The 21,731-nt window shown below is 41.2% G+C and overlaps 1 protein-coding gene and 1 long non-coding RNA gene across 3 annotated transcripts; one reads left to right on the forward strand and one right to left on the reverse strand.

Moving 5' to 3' along the window:
• Positions 1–545: 545 nt before the first annotated feature.
• Positions 546–4,707, reverse strand: LOC148127158 (uncharacterized). Its single transcript, XR_015741993.1, has 3 exons — positions 4,592–4,707; positions 2,406–2,478; positions 546–679 (listed from the first exon to the last, which is right to left on the reverse strand). It is a non-coding gene; the product is annotated as an uncharacterized LOC148127158 (long non-coding RNA).
• Positions 4,708–8,528: 3,821 nt separating this feature from the next.
• Positions 8,529–21,195, forward strand: IKBKG (inhibitor of nuclear factor kappa B kinase regulatory subunit gamma). 2 transcript variants are annotated; one of them, XM_026711643.2, is made up of 15 exons: positions 8,529–8,861; positions 10,360–10,554; positions 12,012–12,211; positions 12,411–12,506; positions 12,849–13,004; positions 13,189–13,250; positions 13,849–13,905; positions 15,051–15,162; positions 15,277–15,395; positions 16,239–16,391; positions 16,503–16,599; positions 16,754–16,903; positions 17,805–17,947; positions 18,573–18,631; positions 20,947–21,195. In XM_026711643.2, the coding sequence occupies exons 2-15, from the start codon at positions 10,371–10,373 to the stop codon at positions 21,102–21,104; spliced, it is 1,746 nt and encodes a 581-aa protein (XP_026567428.1). In that variant the 5' UTR covers positions 8,529–8,861; positions 10,360–10,370; the 3' UTR covers positions 21,105–21,195. The 2 variants fall into 2 exon arrangements, with proteins under 2 accessions (XP_026567428.1, XP_087781951.1); XM_087925825.1 differs by having other exon boundaries at positions 8,708–8,831.
• Positions 21,196–21,731: the final 536 nt, after the last annotated feature.

Genomic DNA, 21,731 nt, shown 5'->3' on the forward strand with positions numbered 1-21,731 from the left:
ATCCCAGAGTCTTACCTTGAGATAACCATTTGTCCTCGCTACCAGTATATTGTAGTCTATTCTAAGAATGAGCTGAGGCAGGCATTAACAAATGATCAGTGTTTATTATAACAAAGAAATAGGTTACCCGTGTCAGCCGATATGTTGTCAAACTGGCTAGCTGACTGGTAACAGCTGATGCCGTCTGACAGCTTCTTTTTATAGTTTGCTGTCAGACTGCTCAGCCAATAGGAACGCACAGAACTCCCATTTAAAATGTAGACCAACAATGGAACTTCCGAAGAACGCAATACTCCTTTCCCCCAGCTAGGAGCATGCATAATCTTTTAAGTAGGTGGGGCATTGTCTCTCACCCCGACCTGCGCAGTTCAGTCTTTTCAGCTGGTTGGAATGGATCGGCTGTCACCAAACTCTCCAGAATTGGCGGTACTGGCCAAAGATGACTCGGAATCTTGCAGGAACTCTTCATCAGGTAGGTTTGTTTCAGCACGTGCATCACTGGTGTCTCGAACTCCAGTTCATCATCTCCACAACACATTCTCTCTGTTTGTTCGTTCCCCTCTGAGTTACTTTTGGATGAGCCCCAACGACCTCTCCATTGATCGATATGGCGATGCCATATTCTGCCATCCTGTAACCCAATTTTATACGACCTGGGGCCTGTTACAGCCACCACTTGCTGTGGAAGACAAAGAGGATTACCCCCAAAATTCCTAGCATGTACAGGGTCATTTACCTGGAATGACCTTACCTGGCTAAAGGAATCTAAGGGAATTGAAGGACAATAGCTTGGATGGAGCCTATCTAAATTATTCCTAAGCCTCCTTCCCATCAGCATCCCATCTGCTCGAGAACAATTTGTCACTGAGCTGGGGATGATATGTTGTGATAGTAAATAAGTGGCTAATTTTGAGTGCCAATCTTCACCCTTGATTCTGCCTAAAACCTCCTTGGCTGCCCTTATAGCTTGCCCATTCGCTGCCAGGTGATAAGGGGCTATCAAAGTGTGCTGGACCCCCTTCTTAGCTAGAAACAATTCGAACTTAGCTGATACAAATTGTGGACCATTGTCCAAAAATAGAACATCTGGAAATCCATGAGTTGCAAACAAATGGTCTAATGCAGGGGTGTCCAACCTTTCACCTTCCCTGGGCCACATTAGAAGATGAAAATTTGGTTTGGGCCGCACATAAAATAAAATAACAGTAGCGATACCTGATCATCATCAGCATAGTACCAAAGGTAAATCCCTGTCAAATTGTATTAACACACTATCGGATGACAGCAGACCTTTAACAGCATTGAAGGAAAAGTCCTCTTTGGGTCCCCATGTCCAAGAAGCATTCGCATCCAATAATCTGTGTAACGGCTCTGCCACTGAAGCGTTATGAGAGAGAAAAGAGCTATAGAAATTTAGGAGCCCCCAAAATGCCTGCAGCTCAGCCTTGTTGAATGGTGTAGGGGCATCCTTAATAGCTCTTACCTTGGATTCAATGGGATGAATACCTTTGGCATCTATGTGATATCCCAAAAAATCTACTTGTTTGACGGCAAATTTGCATTTGTTTTTCTTCAGTTTCAAACCTGCTTATTTGAAACACGTTAGGACCCTTCTGAGACGTTTGAAAAGTTCATCTTTGTTGCATGCGGAAATAAGAACGTCATCAAAGTAGGGCACTACCCCCGGAATGCCTTGAAGTAGTTTCTCTATCAGGCATTGGAATAACCCTGGTGCTACTGAAATTCCAAACTGTAATCTTATACATTTGAAAGCACCACGATGGGTGACAATAGTCTGTGCCTCCGCTGTAAGATTATCAACCGGTAACTGTTGATAGGCTTGGGCCATATGTAGTTTTGCAAAAATAGATCCCTTTCCCAGTGAGTGCAACAGATGTTGAATTATGGGCACTAGGTATGCATTGGTTTGCATGGCCTTATTTATGGTACTTTTATAATCAGCACAAATCCTGATAGAACCATCCCGCTTCAAAGGTGTCACAATAAGGGATTTCCCATTTTGCAAAATCTGTAGGTTCTAGAACCCCTTGGGCTATTAGTTTATCCAACTCTGCATCAACTTTAGGTCTTAATGGAAAAGGAACTATTCTAGGTTTTAACCTGATGCATGCAATATTAAGGTCCAAGGTAAATGAGATTGGCGTTCCTACATATTGACAATGGAATGTATTCCAGATACTGTAAATCCCAAAGATTTAAACCAGTCTAACCCTAATAGACTTGGTAGAGTTCCTTCTACTATTGTGAGACGAAGTAGTCTCTCAAAATTTTGAAATTGGATGCTAAATTTTCCTGTGCCTATTACTGGAATAGATTGCGCTTGGTAGTCTTTTAGGGACAGTTTGCATGGCTGGAGATGTTTCTTTGTGATGGCAGGAACTAACCTTTTTAAAATGCTCCAGGATACAATGGATAGCGATGAGCTGATATCAATCTCCACTGGACACTGCTTTCCTTCTAAGGAGACAGTTACATGAATTTTGTTAGTGTAAATCTGGTTAGAAAAATTGTTAGGTGACTTAGAATTGTAAGAAGCCCTAATAATAGTAAAACATTCTTCTTTTTGTTTTTGTGATCTAACTTGAGGCTGGTATTGTGAATTAAAGTCTTTTCCAGATTTGCAAACCCTAGCTATGTGTCCCTTTCTTGGGCATTTTAAACAAACTACGTTTCTAAAACTGCGTGTGGACCTTAAATGATTACCACCACAACTCAGACAGGTTGTTTGTGGTTGCATAGTTTTGTTATCTGGAATCAAATTCTTTTGCTGTGGTGGGGGCTGGCCTCTGAGGCAATTTACATCTTCGTCGGTTTCAGAACTTTCATCAGGGAAACTCATCGTAATGCATGGCAGTGCTTGGTTTGTTTGTAGCATTGCTATTAGAGCCTTGTATCTCAGCAGCAAGAGAATTGACATTTCTGCCACTTGAGACTCCTCAACAGCCATCTTAAGGGTTAAATTGCCCTTGGCAAGCAAGCGCCTTTGAAGCCTGAGATCTCGTACACCACATACTAATTGATCAAGCAATTGATCCTCGAGATCCCGGAACCCACAATGCAGTGCCGCTTTTCGGAGGGCAGCCATGTAGGTTCTGATAGTCTCTCCTTCAGCCTGTACTCTTCTCCTGAATGCGTGCCGCCTCGCAATCCTAGATGGTTTAGGCGAGTAATGATGACTTAAAAGTTCTTGTAATTCGTCCCATGAAACTGCTTTAACAGTCTGAGGCGCCAACAATGCTGTGGCAGTATCAAAATCCGCAGCCCCACAAAAGCTTCCGAAATACGCTTTTTCCCTATGGTTTGAAATCTCAGTCAAATCAGCAGCATCTAAGAAACAGTCAAAACGATTAATGTATGATTCCCAAGTCTCTGACATTGGGTGGAAACACAGAAATGATGGGGAGGTCAACATCTTGTCTTTCCTGAGGTAACAAAAGGAACAATAATACCTCCGGCTCTGTTCTTCCTCAGCTTTCAGACAGGCATCCCATCCTCATCGCCAATATTGTAGTCTATTCTAAGAATGAGCTGAGGCATGCATTAACGAATAATCAGTGTTTATTGTAACAAAGAAACAGGTTACCCGCGTCAGCCGATATGTTGCTGAACTGGCTAACAGCTGATGCCATCTGACAGCTCCCTTTTATAGTTTGCTGTCAGACTGCTCAGCCAATAGTAACACACAGAATTCCCGCTTAAAACACGGACCAACAATGGAACTTCCGAAGAACGCAATAAGTTACATTCCAGTAAGCATAAAAGGACTCCTTGTTCTTATCAAAGGTTCTTATCAAAGGCCCATTATCTCCAAGGCCAGCCAGTGCATGTCTCCATGCAGGAATGCAGGGTCCTTTGGCCAGACTACAGATTGAAGTTGTACACTGCCTAGGTCTCCTGGTTCTGGACTGCAAATCTCTGGTCAATCACTAGATAGGAACAAAGAGTTAAGAGTTTTTAATACTTTGAAGCTATTTAGAAGTACTCCAGATTCTTGTAGCCCTGATCTGGTCATCCTAAAACTGCCATTGGCAGCAATGTAACATCTTCTCTTTCTGTGTTTCATTAACCAACAGATGCAAAACATATGTATTCTGCCAGGTAAGGGTATATGTTATTAATATTACATAACTATATATTAACAGCCACCTAGTGTCCCATTACAGGGGAGATGAGTGCAAAATAAATTTAAAAATAAATAAAAACAAACAAGATCAGCTGAAGAAGCTTCTTGGATGAGAAGCAAAACATCTCCAAAGAAAAATAAGGAAGTTCAATTGCCTCTTGAAGAAGCACCTTTGGGACAACTATGACCTGGATGACTGAGAATCTCCGTAGATATAAAGAAGAATGAAAATAATGGGAGGGGGGGATAAAAAGGGCAAGAGAGAGAAATGTAGGGTAAAGGAGAGAAGAAAAGCATTGACTTCCAATTCCTTTTGGTACAGTAGAATAAGGTAGTAACATAAAACATCAAGTAACACTAAACAGTATAATTGAAAGAAATGTGGAGGTTTAGATAATTATTTTGTTGAAAAAAAATAAGCAGAGAAAAGTGAAAAGGCACTATCACCTGTTGTGGCCCCAATTCCCGAGCCTATGCCGTCAGAGGAAGAAGATTTGGAAGATGAGGAGGAGGAACTGGGAATGCCTTCCTCCCCAGGACCTTCCTCTCTGGCAATGCCTTCCTCCCTGATAATGCCTCAGGTTTCATCACACAACCGGGAGGAATGGCCTGAGATTAATCAGGAGAAAGGCATATCGGAGCAGCCCCTGACAGGGAGTAAAGAGGAAGAGTGTTGGCTTGATCCTAAGCAGCGTCGTAGTGAGAAACGTGAGCAGCAATATAGGAGGCGTGGAAGGGTCAGAGAGTGAGCTGAGTCATTGAGCCACACCCCACAGGGGATAAAAGTGGGTGTGTTTTCGGCTGGAACTTTGTACGGGGCAAAGTTTAATCTTACTTTAGATTTTCTTCGTGAATGATTTTTGTGGACTGCCTTGTAATTTTCTGTGAGTAGATTTTTATTTGTTATCAGTTCGGACTTGGCAGGCAGAGGGTGTTGGAATGCCAAGGATGTTATCAGTTCCAAAGAATTAACTCTGTGAAGTCCAAGCCAGCTTGCCTGCTTGTGTTTGTGTGAGTTTGTATTCTTTCATCTTTTGGGAAAGAAGAAAAGTGAGACAGAACAATCACTTATGTAGTCAACCAATACTCTGAGAGCAACCATGGTTAAATCTCTAGCCACACAGCTGCTAGACATGGTTTTAAATCATTACTCGGTTCACTTCATTTCTGAAGAATGAATTTCCTGTTCAGGATTCCAGCTGATAAGACACAATATTTTGGGAGCAGATGTTACATTTATAAATTTGAAAGCATGTTGCACTTGCAGGGACTGTTCCAAGAGTGGCTGCAATGATGGCTATGTCACAAAACTTCCATTTATGATGTCAAACAAATGATATATTTTTTCTTTCAACTTCTATCTTGCTCAGGATGATCTTTGATTAATCCAGTTTATTCAGTTAACTTTTACTTTATAATAATGTCAATTTGTATGCATTTGTTAAACATAAATCCCACTTTTAGGAGCTTAGCACAGCATACCTAGCCATTGTCTCCTCCAATTTTTCTCCATCACTTTCTCGTCAGCAGGGGCATCCATGGTACAAAATAAAAAAAGTCAAGAAGATGGACATGACAGTGCAATAAAAACCCTGCCCATTTTTTGACTTGAGTCACCCTGATAAAGACCCTTAACTGCAGGGTAGAATGAACTGAGAGAGACTAGCCTATAGGCACCCTTTCAGCTTTAATGGATGAAAATAGACTTAAAGCTGTCCAAGTCTAGTACCTTCACTTCTACACTTTATTGGGTCTCTATGATGGAATTTAGTGAGATGCATCCACAGGAAGCAGGGGATGCATTCCAGAGAAATAAGAGACACTTAGTCTGGATATTATAGGAAAGACAGCTATTCCCTAATACCGGTAGTTCACAAAGTATATTGCAGATGCACATAGTTGGGTCCTCAGCCTGGCAAGATTTTGTCTATTGGTGTGAAACAATAAAAACTCAGCTACGAAGAATTGCTATGTTTCATTCCTGGTTTTGGGCTGTGGAAAGGGAATTTCATGAAGGCAGTAGTGTCACAAAAAACAGGAAAAGCCCAAGGGGAAAATCAGGTCAGCCAGAAAACAAACTTACATAGGAAAAGGAATCAAATAAAAAATATTAAAGAATCCCTATAGACAAAAGCCTAAGTAATTAAGAAAACTAGACAAATACGAAAAGGAAACAAAAGATAATTTAGAAAACCCTTACAAACAGGACATACCAAATAAGCAAAACAAACAGACAAACACACAAAATATAAATTACAAAAGGGACAGACAGGAGATTGCCACAGAACAAATATGAACAACTATCTTAAAGCTAAAAGAGATTACAGAAAACCAGTAATACAATCTGGCCACCCTGTGGAGTTTGCCTTCCGCACCCCGCAGAGTTTGCCCTCTGACGGAAATAAAGACAAACTCAAACAGGATTTGAAACATTAGGCACAAATACAAACACTTACACAAAATCAACTTACAAAGGGAGAAAAGGGTATAAAAAACCAGGGGCTTACCTTACCATAAGAAGCTACCTAGCCCAGGAACGCAGACTTCTCGCAGTTCTCCGCCTTCCTGAAAAATAAAAAGACCCAACTTTCAGGCAGTTGTCCGTATCCTTGCGCCGGAGCTCTCCCAGTGGGAAAATAGAATCCTCGAAAGAAAGACATTTTGACACCTTTCAACAGGGCCTGACACTCTCCAAGAGTCCAGATTATATTCTTAAAAATAAGATGGATTCTGGAGGATTTCTGCTAGGCAGCATGCTATTTTTTCATTTGCATCTTTTTTACTGAAGTTGGTTGGTGCCTATCTAGGGACCATCATGCAGCCTCATTCCAACTTTAGTGATAACTGACAGAATAAAACATTAATTTATTAGATTTACGTGATATGCTAAGTACAGTTTATCACCACAGCAGTTGAGATGACACAACAGATTTTAGATATGTTTGATTTTGGTTTAAATGTGTATAAGAATTTGTGGCCTGAGAACAGTGCCAAGGATTGGATTCAAATGATACCCACTAAGAATATAAATTTAAATAAATTATAATAAATTATATGTTTAGATTTAAATCCTAAACAACCTGATTGAAAATAAATCCAATCCAAAAGTGAGTTTTGTTTTTGAGTAAACTTAAACCTGTGATGGAATAAGTGTATGCACCAAGAGCTACTTGTAAATAAAATGTTCTTAAAATTGAATGATATAACAGTGAAATGTATGCAAAATTATGTCTATCTTCCAAGGAGGCAGGTGCTCAAGTATATATAATTCTACAGGTTGATGGAGCTGAAAAATGCATGCTAATTCTGCTTACAAACTGACAATAAATCATGAACAACTTAAAAGTTACACACTTGGGTGATGTATTTTTTTTTCCTAATTCTTTTCCCAGCAATTGTTTTCATTCAGATTAAATACATTCCATAGCCAAAAGAAAATGAAGATTTTAGCTGCAATTAATATAACCAGAACACATCGTTATAATTATCATCCACCATAAATTTTAATTAGAAATGATAGACCTGCAATTTTGGGAGAAAAGAAGTTAATGATAGGAATTCTTGGTTAGTTTGGGAACTCTTTTGGTCACTCCCTCTTGAGCCATAATCGATGTTTTTTGGAGATTTGATGCCTTTTTCAAACCATTAGTGGGATATAATGGCACAAAAGAACTTACAAGAACCACAGTGTAGTTCTTTCTCCTGTCAAGCCCAGTATTGCTGCTACAATTGTGGGGGCATTTACTGAAATGCCACCACCACCACACATTTTCAGTTTCAACCCCTTGAAACGTTGTCCCAATACTGCAAGAAGATGCAAGAGCGAATTATTAAGAAAAGTACAGTCTTAATTCTCTTGTCATTGTAGAGAAAATGCAAATGGTGACTAAAAATGGTTTTCAGGACTAGTCCAACAAGGAACTGAATTTGCCAGCAGCAAATCTTGGAAGGACAGCATAAAACGATGTGTTGACACAGAAGTGAGTTTCAGCTTGGGGCAGACTCAGAGAGACTGTAGCCTTATCCAGTATTCGCTATAACCGGGGCTTAAAGTTTAACAATCTCTTCCCACTCACACCGACACCTCATCTTTGTTTTCAAGATGTTAGTGGTTGGTTATCCCTGTGTATATGTAAGTGCACAATACCACATATGGGCATCCCAAATATTATTGTTAATCAGTTTTTGTTTTGTCTTTCAAAAAGGACTCGTCGCTATTTCTTCCACGAAACGAGAAGGACTAATAGGGAACAAACGTTACGGCAGCTCGGCTGCAAAAAATCAGGGAGGGAGGAGGCGGAAGTCACTTAAGAGGCACAGAAAAAGCGCTCATTTCTTCCACCCTCGCCGCGATGCTCCCGCCCGTCTGGCCGCCGGAAGTTCTGGGACTCAGGAGTCAAGTATTCTTAGGCACATTAAAGCAAAGTTGGCTGGGGAATTCTGGGAGTTGAAGTCCGCCAGGCTTCAAGTTGCCAAGGTTGGAGACTCCCTGCATTAGAGCTTTACGACACATACACACACAGTTTGCTCTTCCTTCGGCCACCGCCTTTATTGACGTTGCTTCCGGGCCCTTCCTAGACTTGAGGCCGGCCTCTTTCGTTTTTCCCCGATTCTCTTTCTGTTTCTAAGATGTCACTTCCGGTAAACAAGAAAACAACATACCAGGAAGGAAGAAACCCTTAGGAAGGTGTGTGGGATCTGGAGTTTCGAAGTAGAGGTGCGACTTTTCCTTTTATCCCGCTTTGGGCTGGGGCTGCGCTTTGCAGGAGGGGTTTTGTTTGGCAAGGGGGTTGGTCCTTCCACGTCAGCTTGGTCTGAGAGCCATGCGGGCACCTTCGTCCGGCCCGGGGCACTAGGCGTTTGGGGAACCTTTGCCCACTGCTGGCGCTGTCCAGATGCATTCGATTATGGTTTCCAGCCTCTTAACCCCCAAACTCAGATCATGCTGGGAATTGTAGTTAAACAATCGAAAGCTAGAATGGGAAAGAGTGCCAGTACTGTAGACGCCCCTTCTATCGCTGTAGAGCATGAGTTCCTAGATTGGAGGTATATCGCCCAAAGGAATAACTTGGGCATATCCCGGGGATAATAGAGCAATTTGTAACTGCTTGCTTGTGAATCAAGGATCTAGTTTGGAACCGTCACTGCCGAGGCATTTCTGTAAAGCAACTGTTTGTTTTTTAAATGTTTTTGAGACATGAAAAATGGGTACTTGGAACAAACAGTTTAAAAGCCACTGGTCTAGACCAAGTCTTTTTAAACAGCTGTTAGCCAAAGGTTTTGGGAAACTTGCAAGTGGAGGGAATAACTGCTAATTTTATTTTAAGGCACTTGGCAACTGAATGATAGGCCTACTTCTTTCTCTTCCCCACTGAGCTCATTTCATTTATTGCATTTTCATGCATTCCCTTTCTAAAGAGCAGGTAGGCTACTAAGCTCACTCCTTTTATCCTGCTATTTTCATAACAAGTTTCACATATCACAATGAATCATAATATGATTTAACCTGTTAGCTCTTGCCTGGAAGTAGACAAATAGTAGTTCTGGATCTGCTGTTAGATCCCTGGGAATTTGATTAGCAATATTTTGAGGCTTCATTTTTTGAAAGAAAAAGCAGAATCTATTATTCCCTCCTCACAATTTATACATAAATTATTTTGTTGAAATTGAGAAAATTTTCTTTAAAATGAACTATGAACTGGGAATGAAAACAAATTCCTTGCATAGTGTACTTTAACTATATATCCTTTTCACTAGATTAATTTTAATGGATCTTGAGACCAGTGAAAAAAAGACAAAATCTCTCCACATCTGCATAGACCAGTCATACGTAAATGAGAAAGTGAAATGTCATTACTTATCTCATTTTCATAAACCGAGGTAAAGGGATATCCCCTATATAGCAATAGCACTTAGACTTCTATACCACTTCACAGTGCTTTACAGCCTAAACTGTAAAAGCAGTTTACAGAGTCAGCATCTTGCCCCCAACAATCTGTGTTCTCATTTTACCGACCTCGGAATGATGGAAGGCTGAGTCAACCTGGTGGGATTTGAATGGCCAAATTGCAGACAGCGGATTGTCAGCAAAAGTGGCTTGCAGTACAGAACTCTAACCACTGCGCCACCAAGGCTCTGTGGTTATTATCATATGTGGTTATTGACATGTGTGTGCTTTCATGAAGGCTCTGACGGTATGCGTCCTCTGTTCCCAGGATCTGGCTGGATGAGTATAGCCCAAGGGGATTGGAGTTGCGACATGGTGCAGCCAAGTGGGTGCCCAGCTGGTGACTATGGCATGATGGGAGATGATTCCTCACTGGGCAAAGCTGGTACTCTTCAGTTGCCAGCTGAGCTAGCAGGACATGAAGCCGTACAATATTTTCTGGCTGAGAACAGAGATCTCAAAGGTGAGGACATGCTGGAGTGACCACCACTATTGTGTTTAAATGATATCAAGGTTGATAAATTCAATATTCTCTTATTGTGTCCTGCCATTCAATTTATATTCAGTCCCTGTCTCTTATAATAGACATTTCCATAAATGAATCAGGCAATATTTTAAGTATCAGATAAGGCAGATAACTAGAATGGTTTAGAATCTCTAGCTTTCTTTTATGAATTGTAATTCTCTGCAGCTCCAGCCATCATGATTAATCATGAGGAACCCTCTGGGGATTATAATTCTGTAACTTCAGAAGTCTTGAGATATCCAACCACTGATTAGATTCTTGAGTTTTCAGTTTTTACTTTTGCCTATATTTAGTGAGTTGCTGTCTTTAGGAAGAAAACTAATCAACTGGCTACTTAGCTAAGACTGGGTTTCAAGTATTCTAGCTTTCCTTTTTTTTCCACATCAGAAACTCCAAAAGCTTTATTTGTCACCTCTTTGAATCTACATTAGACAGCTTTGTAAATTGTCTAGTTCAGGGGTGTCCAACCTTGGCAACTTTAAGACTTGTGGACTTCAACTCCCAGAATTTTGCTGGCTGAGGAATTCTGGGAGTTGAAGTCCACAAGTCTTAAAGTTGCCAAGGTTGGACACCCCTGATCTAGTTACTTTCTGTTGATGGCTGGAAAGCTTCTTGCTCCTCTGCTTGTTTCCTTTCTAGACTTGGTATGTAAGAGTAGATTCCACTGTTTTGTTTTACTTTTTAATCAGGGACAGAATAAGTTCAGAGCAGTCATTCCTTTCCCGCCAGCACTTTTTAAGTTTTGAATAGTTTCTTTTGGTCTGGGCTATTGGCAAGAGCTACAAGGTCAGTCATTGTCTTGCAAAAGAGAAGTGCTACTTAATTACGTAACTCCATATGGAAATGAATGGCTGAATTACAGGGACAAATCAGAGAAGAATGGTTCTCTTGCAACTAAACTTACTGATGGAAATTGTAGAAATAAATACTTGCTGATGTTAATGAAGAGAGAGTCTGAGCAGTAACAGTATAAAAGCAATAGATTGTAGGTATAATAAAAACTGCCACTCTAATAATAAATCGAATATTTAGAATAATTAATTTGAAAGGAAAGAGAAATAGGACTGAAAAGGAGAGTAGCATCCTGAATGGATATTTGATGAAATTCTAAACTCTCAAATTTTCTGATTTTGATAGCCTGATCCTAGACATAGTTATATGGGTATGTTTTCCCTAGCTTTATTGGAATTTGGTCTCTTGAGATGTGAGATCATATGACTAAAACTGAGAATTCAATTCTCATTACAGAAGAATGCACTCATCCTGCATAGTAAACAGGGATTTTGATGAGATGGTGGATTTATTGTTTAGTCAATCATCGTCCTCTAATGTAATGCATAAAGAAGGTAGGACACTAGTCCAGTAAATGTCCTTTGTTTGTGTTCTGCATATAGAAGCCATCCGACAGAGTAACCAAATGCTAAGAGAGCGGTACCAGGAATTTGTACAGTTCCATGCTTCCAAAAAGGAGGAGAAAGAATTCATTATGAGCAAGTTCCAGGAGGCTCGGCATGTGGTGGAAAAATTGCACATGGAGCGCATGGAATTGGAAAAACAGTTGCAACAGGCTTTTCAGGATATGGAGCGACTGAAGGTGCAACTGGGTGCAGTTGGGAACAGAGAAGGGTTAAGAGTTTGGGGTCTTCCTCTGATTCCCCTTTGTTCCAGTTTAAGTATCATGCTAAAGAATAATGCATCCTTATAATGTGTGGTGTATATTGAAATGCGAAAAAAACATTGAAGCAATTTCAGAACTATCGCATACATCAATACTTTTGTGTTACTCTTCACAGACAGCTTCTCAATCATTTATCTTAGAAAAAGACCTCCCTGGCACACAAGACGAGTCAGACACTGTGACTCTTACTGAGGAAGATGTACTTACTGTGGTAGGTGTGCATTATCTATCTACCAGTTCTCTAATTCAGTGCCCTCCAGATATGCTGATGTACAAATTCCAACAGCTTTAACTAGGGTAGCAAATCTTGATGGAAAATGATTGAATTGAAAATGTAGCTCAGCACTTTTGGAAAATTTCACATAAGAGAACCTGACCTAGATGAACTTTGTAATTGATGCAAAGCAATAACATAGAAAATAGAGATTTGAATTCTTTCTACATTTGCCTCATCCTGTAGATAGATTAAGGCTGTATCATTTCACCTGCTGTGGGTGGCTTATACAATTTCTCATCACAAAGATTTTCCTTCTTCCCATTGTTTTTATTTCAGACATCGGGGATACTAAAACAAAAAAAAGAAAAGCTGGAAGAGGACTGGAAGGCATTGCAAGATGCCAACCAGATCTTACAGAAAGAAAAACTTGCCTTGAAGGCTAAGATCGCCATACTGCAACAAACAGCAAAAGTCACTGTGCCAGTAGAAGAGGTCAGAATAAATATTAACGTGAGATTTGGCAGCAGCAACAGATGCTGAATGTATAATGGAACAAGGGAGGCCATAGGGGAAAGACGATCATGTGAAGTTCATGATAGTGGCATAAAGAGATGAGGAAGGCAACTGGAGCTGGTAAGGCTGATCTCACAATGTACCCTTCTTTTTACCCTCCTAGGAGAATGGTTGTTCATTGGAGCAGTCCCTGGAAGTAGAATCCCTGCAGAGCTCAGGGGACAAGTAAGTATCCTAAGACCTTTGTACACTAACCTGGATACTCATTCTAAAATACTTATTTATCTTATCAGTATTATTATGAAGATTTGCATCTTGTTTTAGAGTGCTTTACAAGGAATTATTTTAAATGTACAATAAAACATAGATAAAACTGCCCCAAACAGTAAATGTATAACAATAAATGTACAAATATATCTGCAAAAAAAAAGACAACTTAAGTTAAAAATGGTAGACAAAAAATAATGATGGTGAAAATGCATTATAGTGATAACTTCCTCTTGGAGATGTTCCAAAACAGGTCTGGAAAAGAGCTTTTCCCTCAGTAACTCTCATATTTCATAGGAATGTGCAGAAATATACCTGATGATAATAATTTAGAAGTTCAGAACTTAGGTTGCTGTGCATCCTCCATATAGTCCCTAGCATTGCAGTTTTTAATGTACGCAGTACCCTGCAATATCCACAGCATTTAAATATTATGGAAAATGGCCAGTGGGGATCAATCCTCCTCCTCATTCTAATTCTAATTATTCTTCTAATAATTCTTCTTCCAATCCTCATAATCATCATTATTCTCAGTATTTTCTGTTCTCCTTCACAGTGCTGATGGGAAACAAATTGAGCAGCTGCAAAAAAGGCTGAAGGAGGCTGAAGATGAGTAAGTAGATAATGATGCATTGGTATTTTATAAGAAATAGCCATGTAAGCATGCGTGCTGTTAGGACGGATCAAGGACTAACATTTTCAAATGGATGGTTGAGGAAACAGCAAATAGAAATAACCTTCTCTAGAATGGCTAACACAACTGAAGGAAATTTTGATGAGAAAGGAAAATAAGGCTAGCCAAATACCTATTGATACTCAGTTGAGAATCACAAACACTTCTGAGCTCTTTCCTCAACCATTACCAGGACAAGGGTAGGCCGTTTGTAAGCCAGTAGAACCAGGATTTTGGATATGTAAAATCACCTACCGGCAAACTGATGTTCTTCCTTGAAATTTTAATCCCACTGGCTCTATTAGATAGCATTTACTCAACTTAGAAGAAGAGCTTAGAGGCATAAATGACAAAATATTTGTTTGTTATAGCCCTGATATTGGGTGTAGGAGCATGGTAAGTACTAAAGCAGTTATCAAATAGCAAATAATGGATATTAATTCATAGAGGGGTACTAAGAGCTTTCCTAGATTTGAAAAGCAAATGTCCTGTCTAAATATCTATACACTCTTACTACTGCAAAATAGGCTGCCTTGAGTCTTACTGGAAGGGAGGCTACGAACATGTTCCCATTAGAATGAGGCTTTGTCCCAGTTGTGCAGGTGCAGGTGCAGCTGAAACTGTACACCATTTTTGTGATGAAATTTGTCACTTATAAGCAATTTTCTGAGCAGGCTAGAGAAATTCTGAGTTTCATTTCTTCTTTCAGGCAGTGGCATCGTTTTTAAAGTTTCCAAATTGTGTTGTATAGCTCTTATGGTTAGGAAACAAGACACATTTTCATTTAAGTAGAAACAAAGCATGGCATTTGGCAGCTCTGTCTAAATTTTATGTTATTTTGTTCTACTTTATAAAAATATGACCTTTAATAGTTTAGCAAAGTAACTTTATCGTGAAAGAAGTATTTAACTTTTTAGACTTTAATACTGTACTGGGTTTTTCCTTTTCCATTCTATTTAATTCCTAAATTTGGTATTTTTAAGTATTTCTACTCCCACTCTGTAAAGCCTGTTATTTGGAAACTGATGTTCATTGGTTCAATCTGTGTCTCTCCTTGTTTTGTCCACCCCCCACCCACCCCCCAGAAGCTTAGCCCTTCAGCAACAGCTGGCCTCTAGTTTGGAAGAGCTAGCCTGCCGGACTGCCAGGGAGCAGGAGATCCAGCAGCAGCTACAAACCTTGACCAAACAACTAGAGGTGAATGTGTTCCCAGGCCCTCTTTTGCAAGCTGGGAAGGAGGAGTAATAGGGGGGGGGGCTCCTCTTTATCCCTCTGTAGATGTACTGACCCTGGGCCCTCTTCTCATTACAGCAAGTTGGGGAGGATAAGGCTTTAGCAAAGGCCCAGGTGACATCTCTGTTGGGGGAGCTGCTGGAGAGCCAAAGCCGCCTCGAAACTTGTACAGAGCAAAACAAAGAGCTGGAGGAGAGGTGAGAGGCATACAGGAGGTTGTTGGCATATGATGTTGTGGGCAGACAGCTGGGAGAGACCCCTTTCTCTGCAGTGATGCAGCCATTATGGAACAATGAGCTGAGGCTGCTGTGTGGGACAGGGAGGGTGACTCCCCTGCTTTTCCTCTTTAAGTAGATCTGGCTTCAAACTAGCAGAGCTTATGGGATAGCCCTCCTGCCCTAAATCTGCTTACAGTATCTTTCTGTACCAACTGTGAAAGATTGGCTGTTTGAAACCTTCCAGAGTCCTTTTGTTGATTTTGGAAGAACCACCTCTCACTTTGAAAAGCAGAGAAGAGACCACCATTTCTTCCAGGCCAGAAGGGCAAGGCACTTCTTTCTTTCCAGTTCTCCAGTCACTGAACTATTTTTTTTTTTTTAAATTCAGCTGTGAACTGGGTATTGTTGTGAGTTTCTAGGTGATCTATCAGATCACAACAAAAATAATGACAACAAGAAGTGAAGAGCTGGAGATGTTTCTTTGTTGTTTTCACTCTGTTCACTTGCACTGCTGAAGGGGTAGGCAGGTTGCTTCTTCAGGGGTGCAAGCAGCTGGGATGGAGAGCTCAGAGGGACCCCCAATTGCATGCACATCCTCCAAAGTAACACACTTCCCATGTGAAGCCACAGAAGAGGATGATGGCCCTGAGCATGATGGTGGAGACTCAGGAAGCTGTATAGAAAACTTACTGAATCAAACAATGCTGGATCTAGTGTTGTCATGGTGTGTACTTGCTGGGTAGACATTTGAAGGGAGTTCTGCTGACATTGGAATTTTGGTGAGTTAGGCAGAATTAGATGACGTGTGTGCCATCTCTACAGGGTTCGTGGGGCTGGTGAACGACTGCAGCAGCTTGAAAAAGAGGCTGAAATCCGCAACAAACAGCACGGTGTACAAGTGGATCAGTTGAGGTTGCAGGTGCAAAACCTCGAGAGCGCTCTGCGAGTGGAACGACAGAGTGCCACAGAGGAAAAGTGAGTGTGAAAGTGATCCAGGCAGAAACAAAGGAAGCGAGGGTATTTTTGATAGAAGTATTCGGATTAACCTGGGCCCTTTGGCAATGATTTTTATAATCTTCCTTTTAGGAGAAAACTAGCCCAAGTGCAGGTGGCCTATCACCAGCTCTTCCAAGAGTACGATGCCCACATCAAAACCAGCTTGGAAACTGAAAAACGAAGCAAGGTGGGAGACATTTGATGAATTGTAATGGAAAATCTTGATGCTGGGGATGAGTGGGAGCCAGAATACGGGAGGGGGCAATCTTTTCTCGCCCCAGGGGAAAAAAAAAAAGATTTCTTTGCATAGAGTGTCAACATTGTAACTGTCCCCTCCTCAGGGCTTGGATGTGCAGCTTAGTGAACTGTCTCAGCAACTGCAGCAGGCTGAAGAGGCTCTGGTAGCCAAGCAAGAGCACATTGACAAGCTGAAGGAGGATGCTGAACAGCACAAAACTGTCATGGAGACTGTGCCTGTGCTCAAGGCCCAGGTGAGTCTGATGTCACTTGGTTAGAAAAGAGGCTGGCATTCCTATGTATTTGTGAGTGGTTCAGCATGAGTAATGAGAAAGCCACTATGATCTAATAGTTAAAGTGCTGGCCTAGAAACCAGGAAACTAAGTTCTAGTTCTAACCTAAACACAGCCTACCAGCCAGTGTGGTAGTGTTCTACCAGTTTGGCCTGCTTCTGCCAAGCTAATAGTGGCGATGAGCCATGAAAGTCAACTGGGTGACTTTGGACCAATTACTCACTCTCAGCACAGCCCACCTCACAGCGTTATTGTTGTGGGGAAAACAGGATGAAAGAGTATTAGGTACAGTATGTTCACCACCTTGTGTTACTTATAAAGAAATAAAATTGGGATAAAAACCAAACACAGCAATAGCAATAGCTTTTAGGCTTCTATAGCACTCCACAGTGCTTTACAGCAGGGGTCCCCAACCACCGGTCCCCGGACTGGTACCGGTCTGTGGATCATTTTTTACCGGGCCGCAAAGCTTGGGCGCCACCATCTTGTTTCGATGGCGCTTCCGGGTTTTTGGTTGCTTCTGGGTTTTCAGTTGGAAAGCAGCGTTTGGGTGCTCGCACCTTAGTTTCCTCAAAGATGGGGGGGCGGCTTCGAACAAAGAGCTGTCCCGATGGTGGAGTCTCGCATTACTCAGGTACCGGTCCGTGGAAGAATAAATAATTGTGAAACCGGTCCCTGGCTCAAAAAAGGTTGGGGGCCACTGCTTTACAGCATATTGCTCCCAACAAACTGGACCCTCATTTTACCAGCTTTGGAAAGATGGAAGGCTGAGTCAACCTTGAGCTCCCTCAGGATTGAACTCCTGGCAAGTGGGAGTTCTAATCAGTGTGCCACCAGTTTTTATCCGATCTTTTCCATTCAGGCTGATATCTACAAGACAGATTTCCTGGCAGAGCGCCAGGCACGTGAAAAGCTACATGAACAACGAGAGATCCTGCTGGAGCAGGTTGCCCAGTTGCAGAGGGAGAATGAAAAGCTGAAAGCCGACTCTGAAGGAGTCAGCCGGTGAGTAGATTAGAGCAGGGATCCCCAACCCCCGGTCCCTGGACTGGTACTGGTCCGTGGAACAATTTCTACCGGGCCGCTGGTTTGCTGGGCGCCGCCATCTTGTTTTGATGAAAAAGTGCTTCCGGTGAGCTTTTCCGGGCGTTTGGGTGCTGAAAGAATCCTCGCGCCTTAGTTTCATTGAAGGAGGGGGTGGCTTCGAACAAAACTAAGGCGCAAGGATTCTTTCAGCACGCATGGCAAGGCGAGCCGAGTGACCGTCCCGAAGCTGTCGCGAAGCCCATCGACACAGGTACAAAGGAGTAGTTGAAGGTGGCGGGGAGAAGTGGGGGATGGCTGGCTGGCTGGTTGCTCGGCTTGCCTTGCCATGCGTGCTGATGCCGGTACCGGGCCGCGGATGATTTTGTGATGCCGGTACCGGGCCGCGGCAACAAAAAAGGTTGGGGGCCACTGGATTAGAGGACGGAAAGAAACCTTTACGCATCTAGAATAGAACCATTTTCCTACTCCAACTTAATAACTTCTGTAATATTTGTTGGAGTCCGTAGCCAGAAGCAATGCTGCTCACTGTTCTTCCACCATTTCTTAGAGAAAGCCATTCTGGTGTTCGTTCTTGTCTATCTAGGGCTCTGATGGATGAGATGAGGAACCGCCATTCAGAAATGCGTCCACCTCCTCAGCCGAGTAAGTGTTGGCACTTATTTATAGTGTTATGCATTATTTTGCAATGATCTCCACTAATTCCAGAGGCTGGCATAATTATAAAGCAGGGCAAATAAAAAGCGCTTTGTAAGCACATGGGCAGTGAAGATGCAGCACGTGACCACAACTCTTTCAATCAAATGCAGGATCAGGTAAGAGCTGCAGAAGGCAACCATACAGCCCCAAACTGCTGCTCCAGCTCCAGGGAGACAGACGCAAGAAAGGATTTAAGGGCTATATGACCTGATAGGGCTGGAGGATTTAGATTTGTTTCTTCAGCAAGGATGTATGTTTTTCACTTTACAACGTAGGCAAAATGCCATTTGAATGTAGGAAATAGATGCTCTTAAGAATCAAAGAAGGCCAATCTTTGGCCTGTATATCTGAGCTGTGTATTTCATCTTTTTACTGTTATTTATGAAGTAATTAATCTTATCTGTGAGTTTGAATTTGCCCTCCACCCACTATATCAATGAAATACTTTATCTCTTGAACTTAAAGGTCCAGATCTATTGTCATACTTTGTAGGTAAATCAAGTTAAATTTCCTGGAAAATTGGGTGCTATCTCAGTAGTTTGAGGGCATATGGCAAATATAAAACTGAAGAGATTCAGATTGGGGCTTACTGCAGACAAATCTTTTGCTGCTGCTAGGTTTGCAGCAGGAGTTTGCTTAAGGTAGTTCAATTTTTTTTTGCCACTTGCTCTGATACACATGAAAACAATAGCTATCTTGGAAACACTCTTGCTTTCATTGGAAGCAAAATAAATTTAAACAAATGGAAAATGGAAACTTCTGCAGCTAAATTGCAGCATGTTTTCAGCACTGAAACTTCTTGCTGTTTCTTTCCTATGTCAGTACTTGAGACTCTGGTAGCTTCATTTTTAATTCCTTTCCTGATTTATAGCATGTGATTTGCTTTCAATTTTTGCTGTAGACAATATTTTCATTGAGGTATTTTTCTTGTAATTGGCACTTTGGAGCTTGACATACGTGGGAAATGAGATATAATTCACTTCCATATATAGAATTTCACATCTTTGTTCACCGGAGAACACTCTTTTCAATGTTTAGTGAAGAATGTACATGTCCTAATAATTTGATATTCCCACAGACCTTGTTAGGTTACTGCTAACCTTTAGTTTCAGAAAATTTGGTCAAGCAGTGTGGTGCTCCTGTGTACACAGCAGGCTCCTGTCTCCTTTGGTATTTTAAAGGTTTTATCTTTTGAACAGAAATATTTGCCTCCAAGCATTATCTTTATTTCAAATACCTCTCAGCTTCACTGGCAATCTTGACAAAAAAAAATGTTGAATGGCTGCTGCCCCAATGCTTGTGGGCAGCTTTGGAAGTGTGCAGTGCTATCCTGAAAGAATCAGAGAAGTAAACTGGATTGTAGAAAGTATTCTTGGCTTTTAAAGAGAATGGTAAAAATCCATCTTGGCCAGTTTGCTTTCAGGTGTTTTATGACCAGCCATGCAGCAGTATTATATCACACCCATCTTACAAGCATAAGGTCAACTTGTGCTCCAATAAGGTACTTGAGGAAACCATTTGTTTTTAACTAAATATTTAGACCAGCTCTTGCTTGCTGTTACTTAATCATTTCCCTAAAATGGGCTGTCCTCTTTTCTTATGTCCACAATTATACTGGATGGAGCCTTTCATGGGATTTCCTCAAAGCCCTCTTATGCTGATTACCAAAAACAGTATAACATTCTGACACGCTTGGAGAGCTTGATAAGCCTGGGCAAGAAACAAGTTGTTCCTGATACTCTATTAGCACAATTTTACTCTACTGCACGGATCACAAATAATTTTTGCATCCCCTCTCAAAATCACAATGTTGAATGCTCCGGAATCTGCTGGATTTTCTGTATACTATTCTGTATATCCATTTTTTTCTTCCTAGTGAAAAGTACATGGCCTGTAATTTCCTGAACCTTTTTAAAAAAAAATTTTTCCTCTGAAAAGTAGTTTTCTTTATATTGCAGGTTAACTGTTGCTAGCTGCTTAAGATAATCCAATGATTTTGGGGGGTGGGTGGGTCAGAAAACCTTTCCATAGAAAGGCTGGATAAAAAATACAATATAATAATAGAGAAGTGTATCAATTGTATCTTTGGACTGTTTAATCACTGCCTCTATTAATTCAGTGTAGAACTAATATCCCCGTTTTTCTTGTATTTTTACCAGATAATGCTTTTCATAATTCACTAAACACTGCCATCTCTGTTAGAGAAGGAGCAGTTATACAGTATGCTCAATTTGCTAACTTACTCTTCCTTCCCTTTCCAGATTTCTTGATGGGCACCACCCCATTCCATCCCCAGCTTGTAACAGGGCGAAGACAAAATGTTCTAGAAGAACAGCCTACCCACTATTGTCCCAAATGCCAGTATAAAGCTCCAGACATGGACACCCTACAAATCCATGTCATGGATTGTATCCAGTGACAGTGAAGAAGAAGGGGAAGCTCCAGGGCGATGTACATTTGCATTGCTTTAAACAGAACCAGCAGTTCAACTGCCAATCCTGGAGCAAAAAGCGTGGACTGTTTATTTCCTGCTCCCTTTTATGTCATTAATTTTTTTTCCTCTTATAATAATGACCGAGCCTACTGCTGACCTTGTTCCGGGCTGGCTATTATAGCCACGTGGAAGAGGCTTGCACTATTCTAGGTGTGTGTTAAGCAATCTTTTCAAGTGCTTTTGATTCAGTGTGTGTCAGGGATACCAGGGATTAGGTCATTCCCTCAGAATAACAAATTACATGCCTATTTATCAGTAATTCATTTCATGGGTGAAAAAAATTATCTCTCATTATAAAGCAGGGCTGTCAAACTCCCAGCCCATGTGCTGGCCATGCCCACACCCAGTTTAGTTGAGGGGTAAAAAAATCCCAATACGTCACATGATGCTATTGTGACGTGAGCTTCACATCCCTGCTATAAAGACTACTGCTCCTCTTTGCCCCACATCCCTGTAAGATTTTAAATGCCTTAAAAAGTTCAATTAAGCCATAATGTAATTATTTTATCTATAAAAAAAAGGATAGAGGGTTTTTTTTTCTTCTGCTTTCTA

This window comes from Pseudonaja textilis, chromosome 2, assembly GCF_049901715.1.
Source record: "Pseudonaja textilis isolate UNSWEBS1 chromosome 2, rPseTex1.2, whole genome shotgun sequence".
In the NCBI taxonomy this organism is placed as follows: Eukaryota; Metazoa; Chordata; class Lepidosauria; order Squamata; family Elapidae; genus Pseudonaja; species Pseudonaja textilis.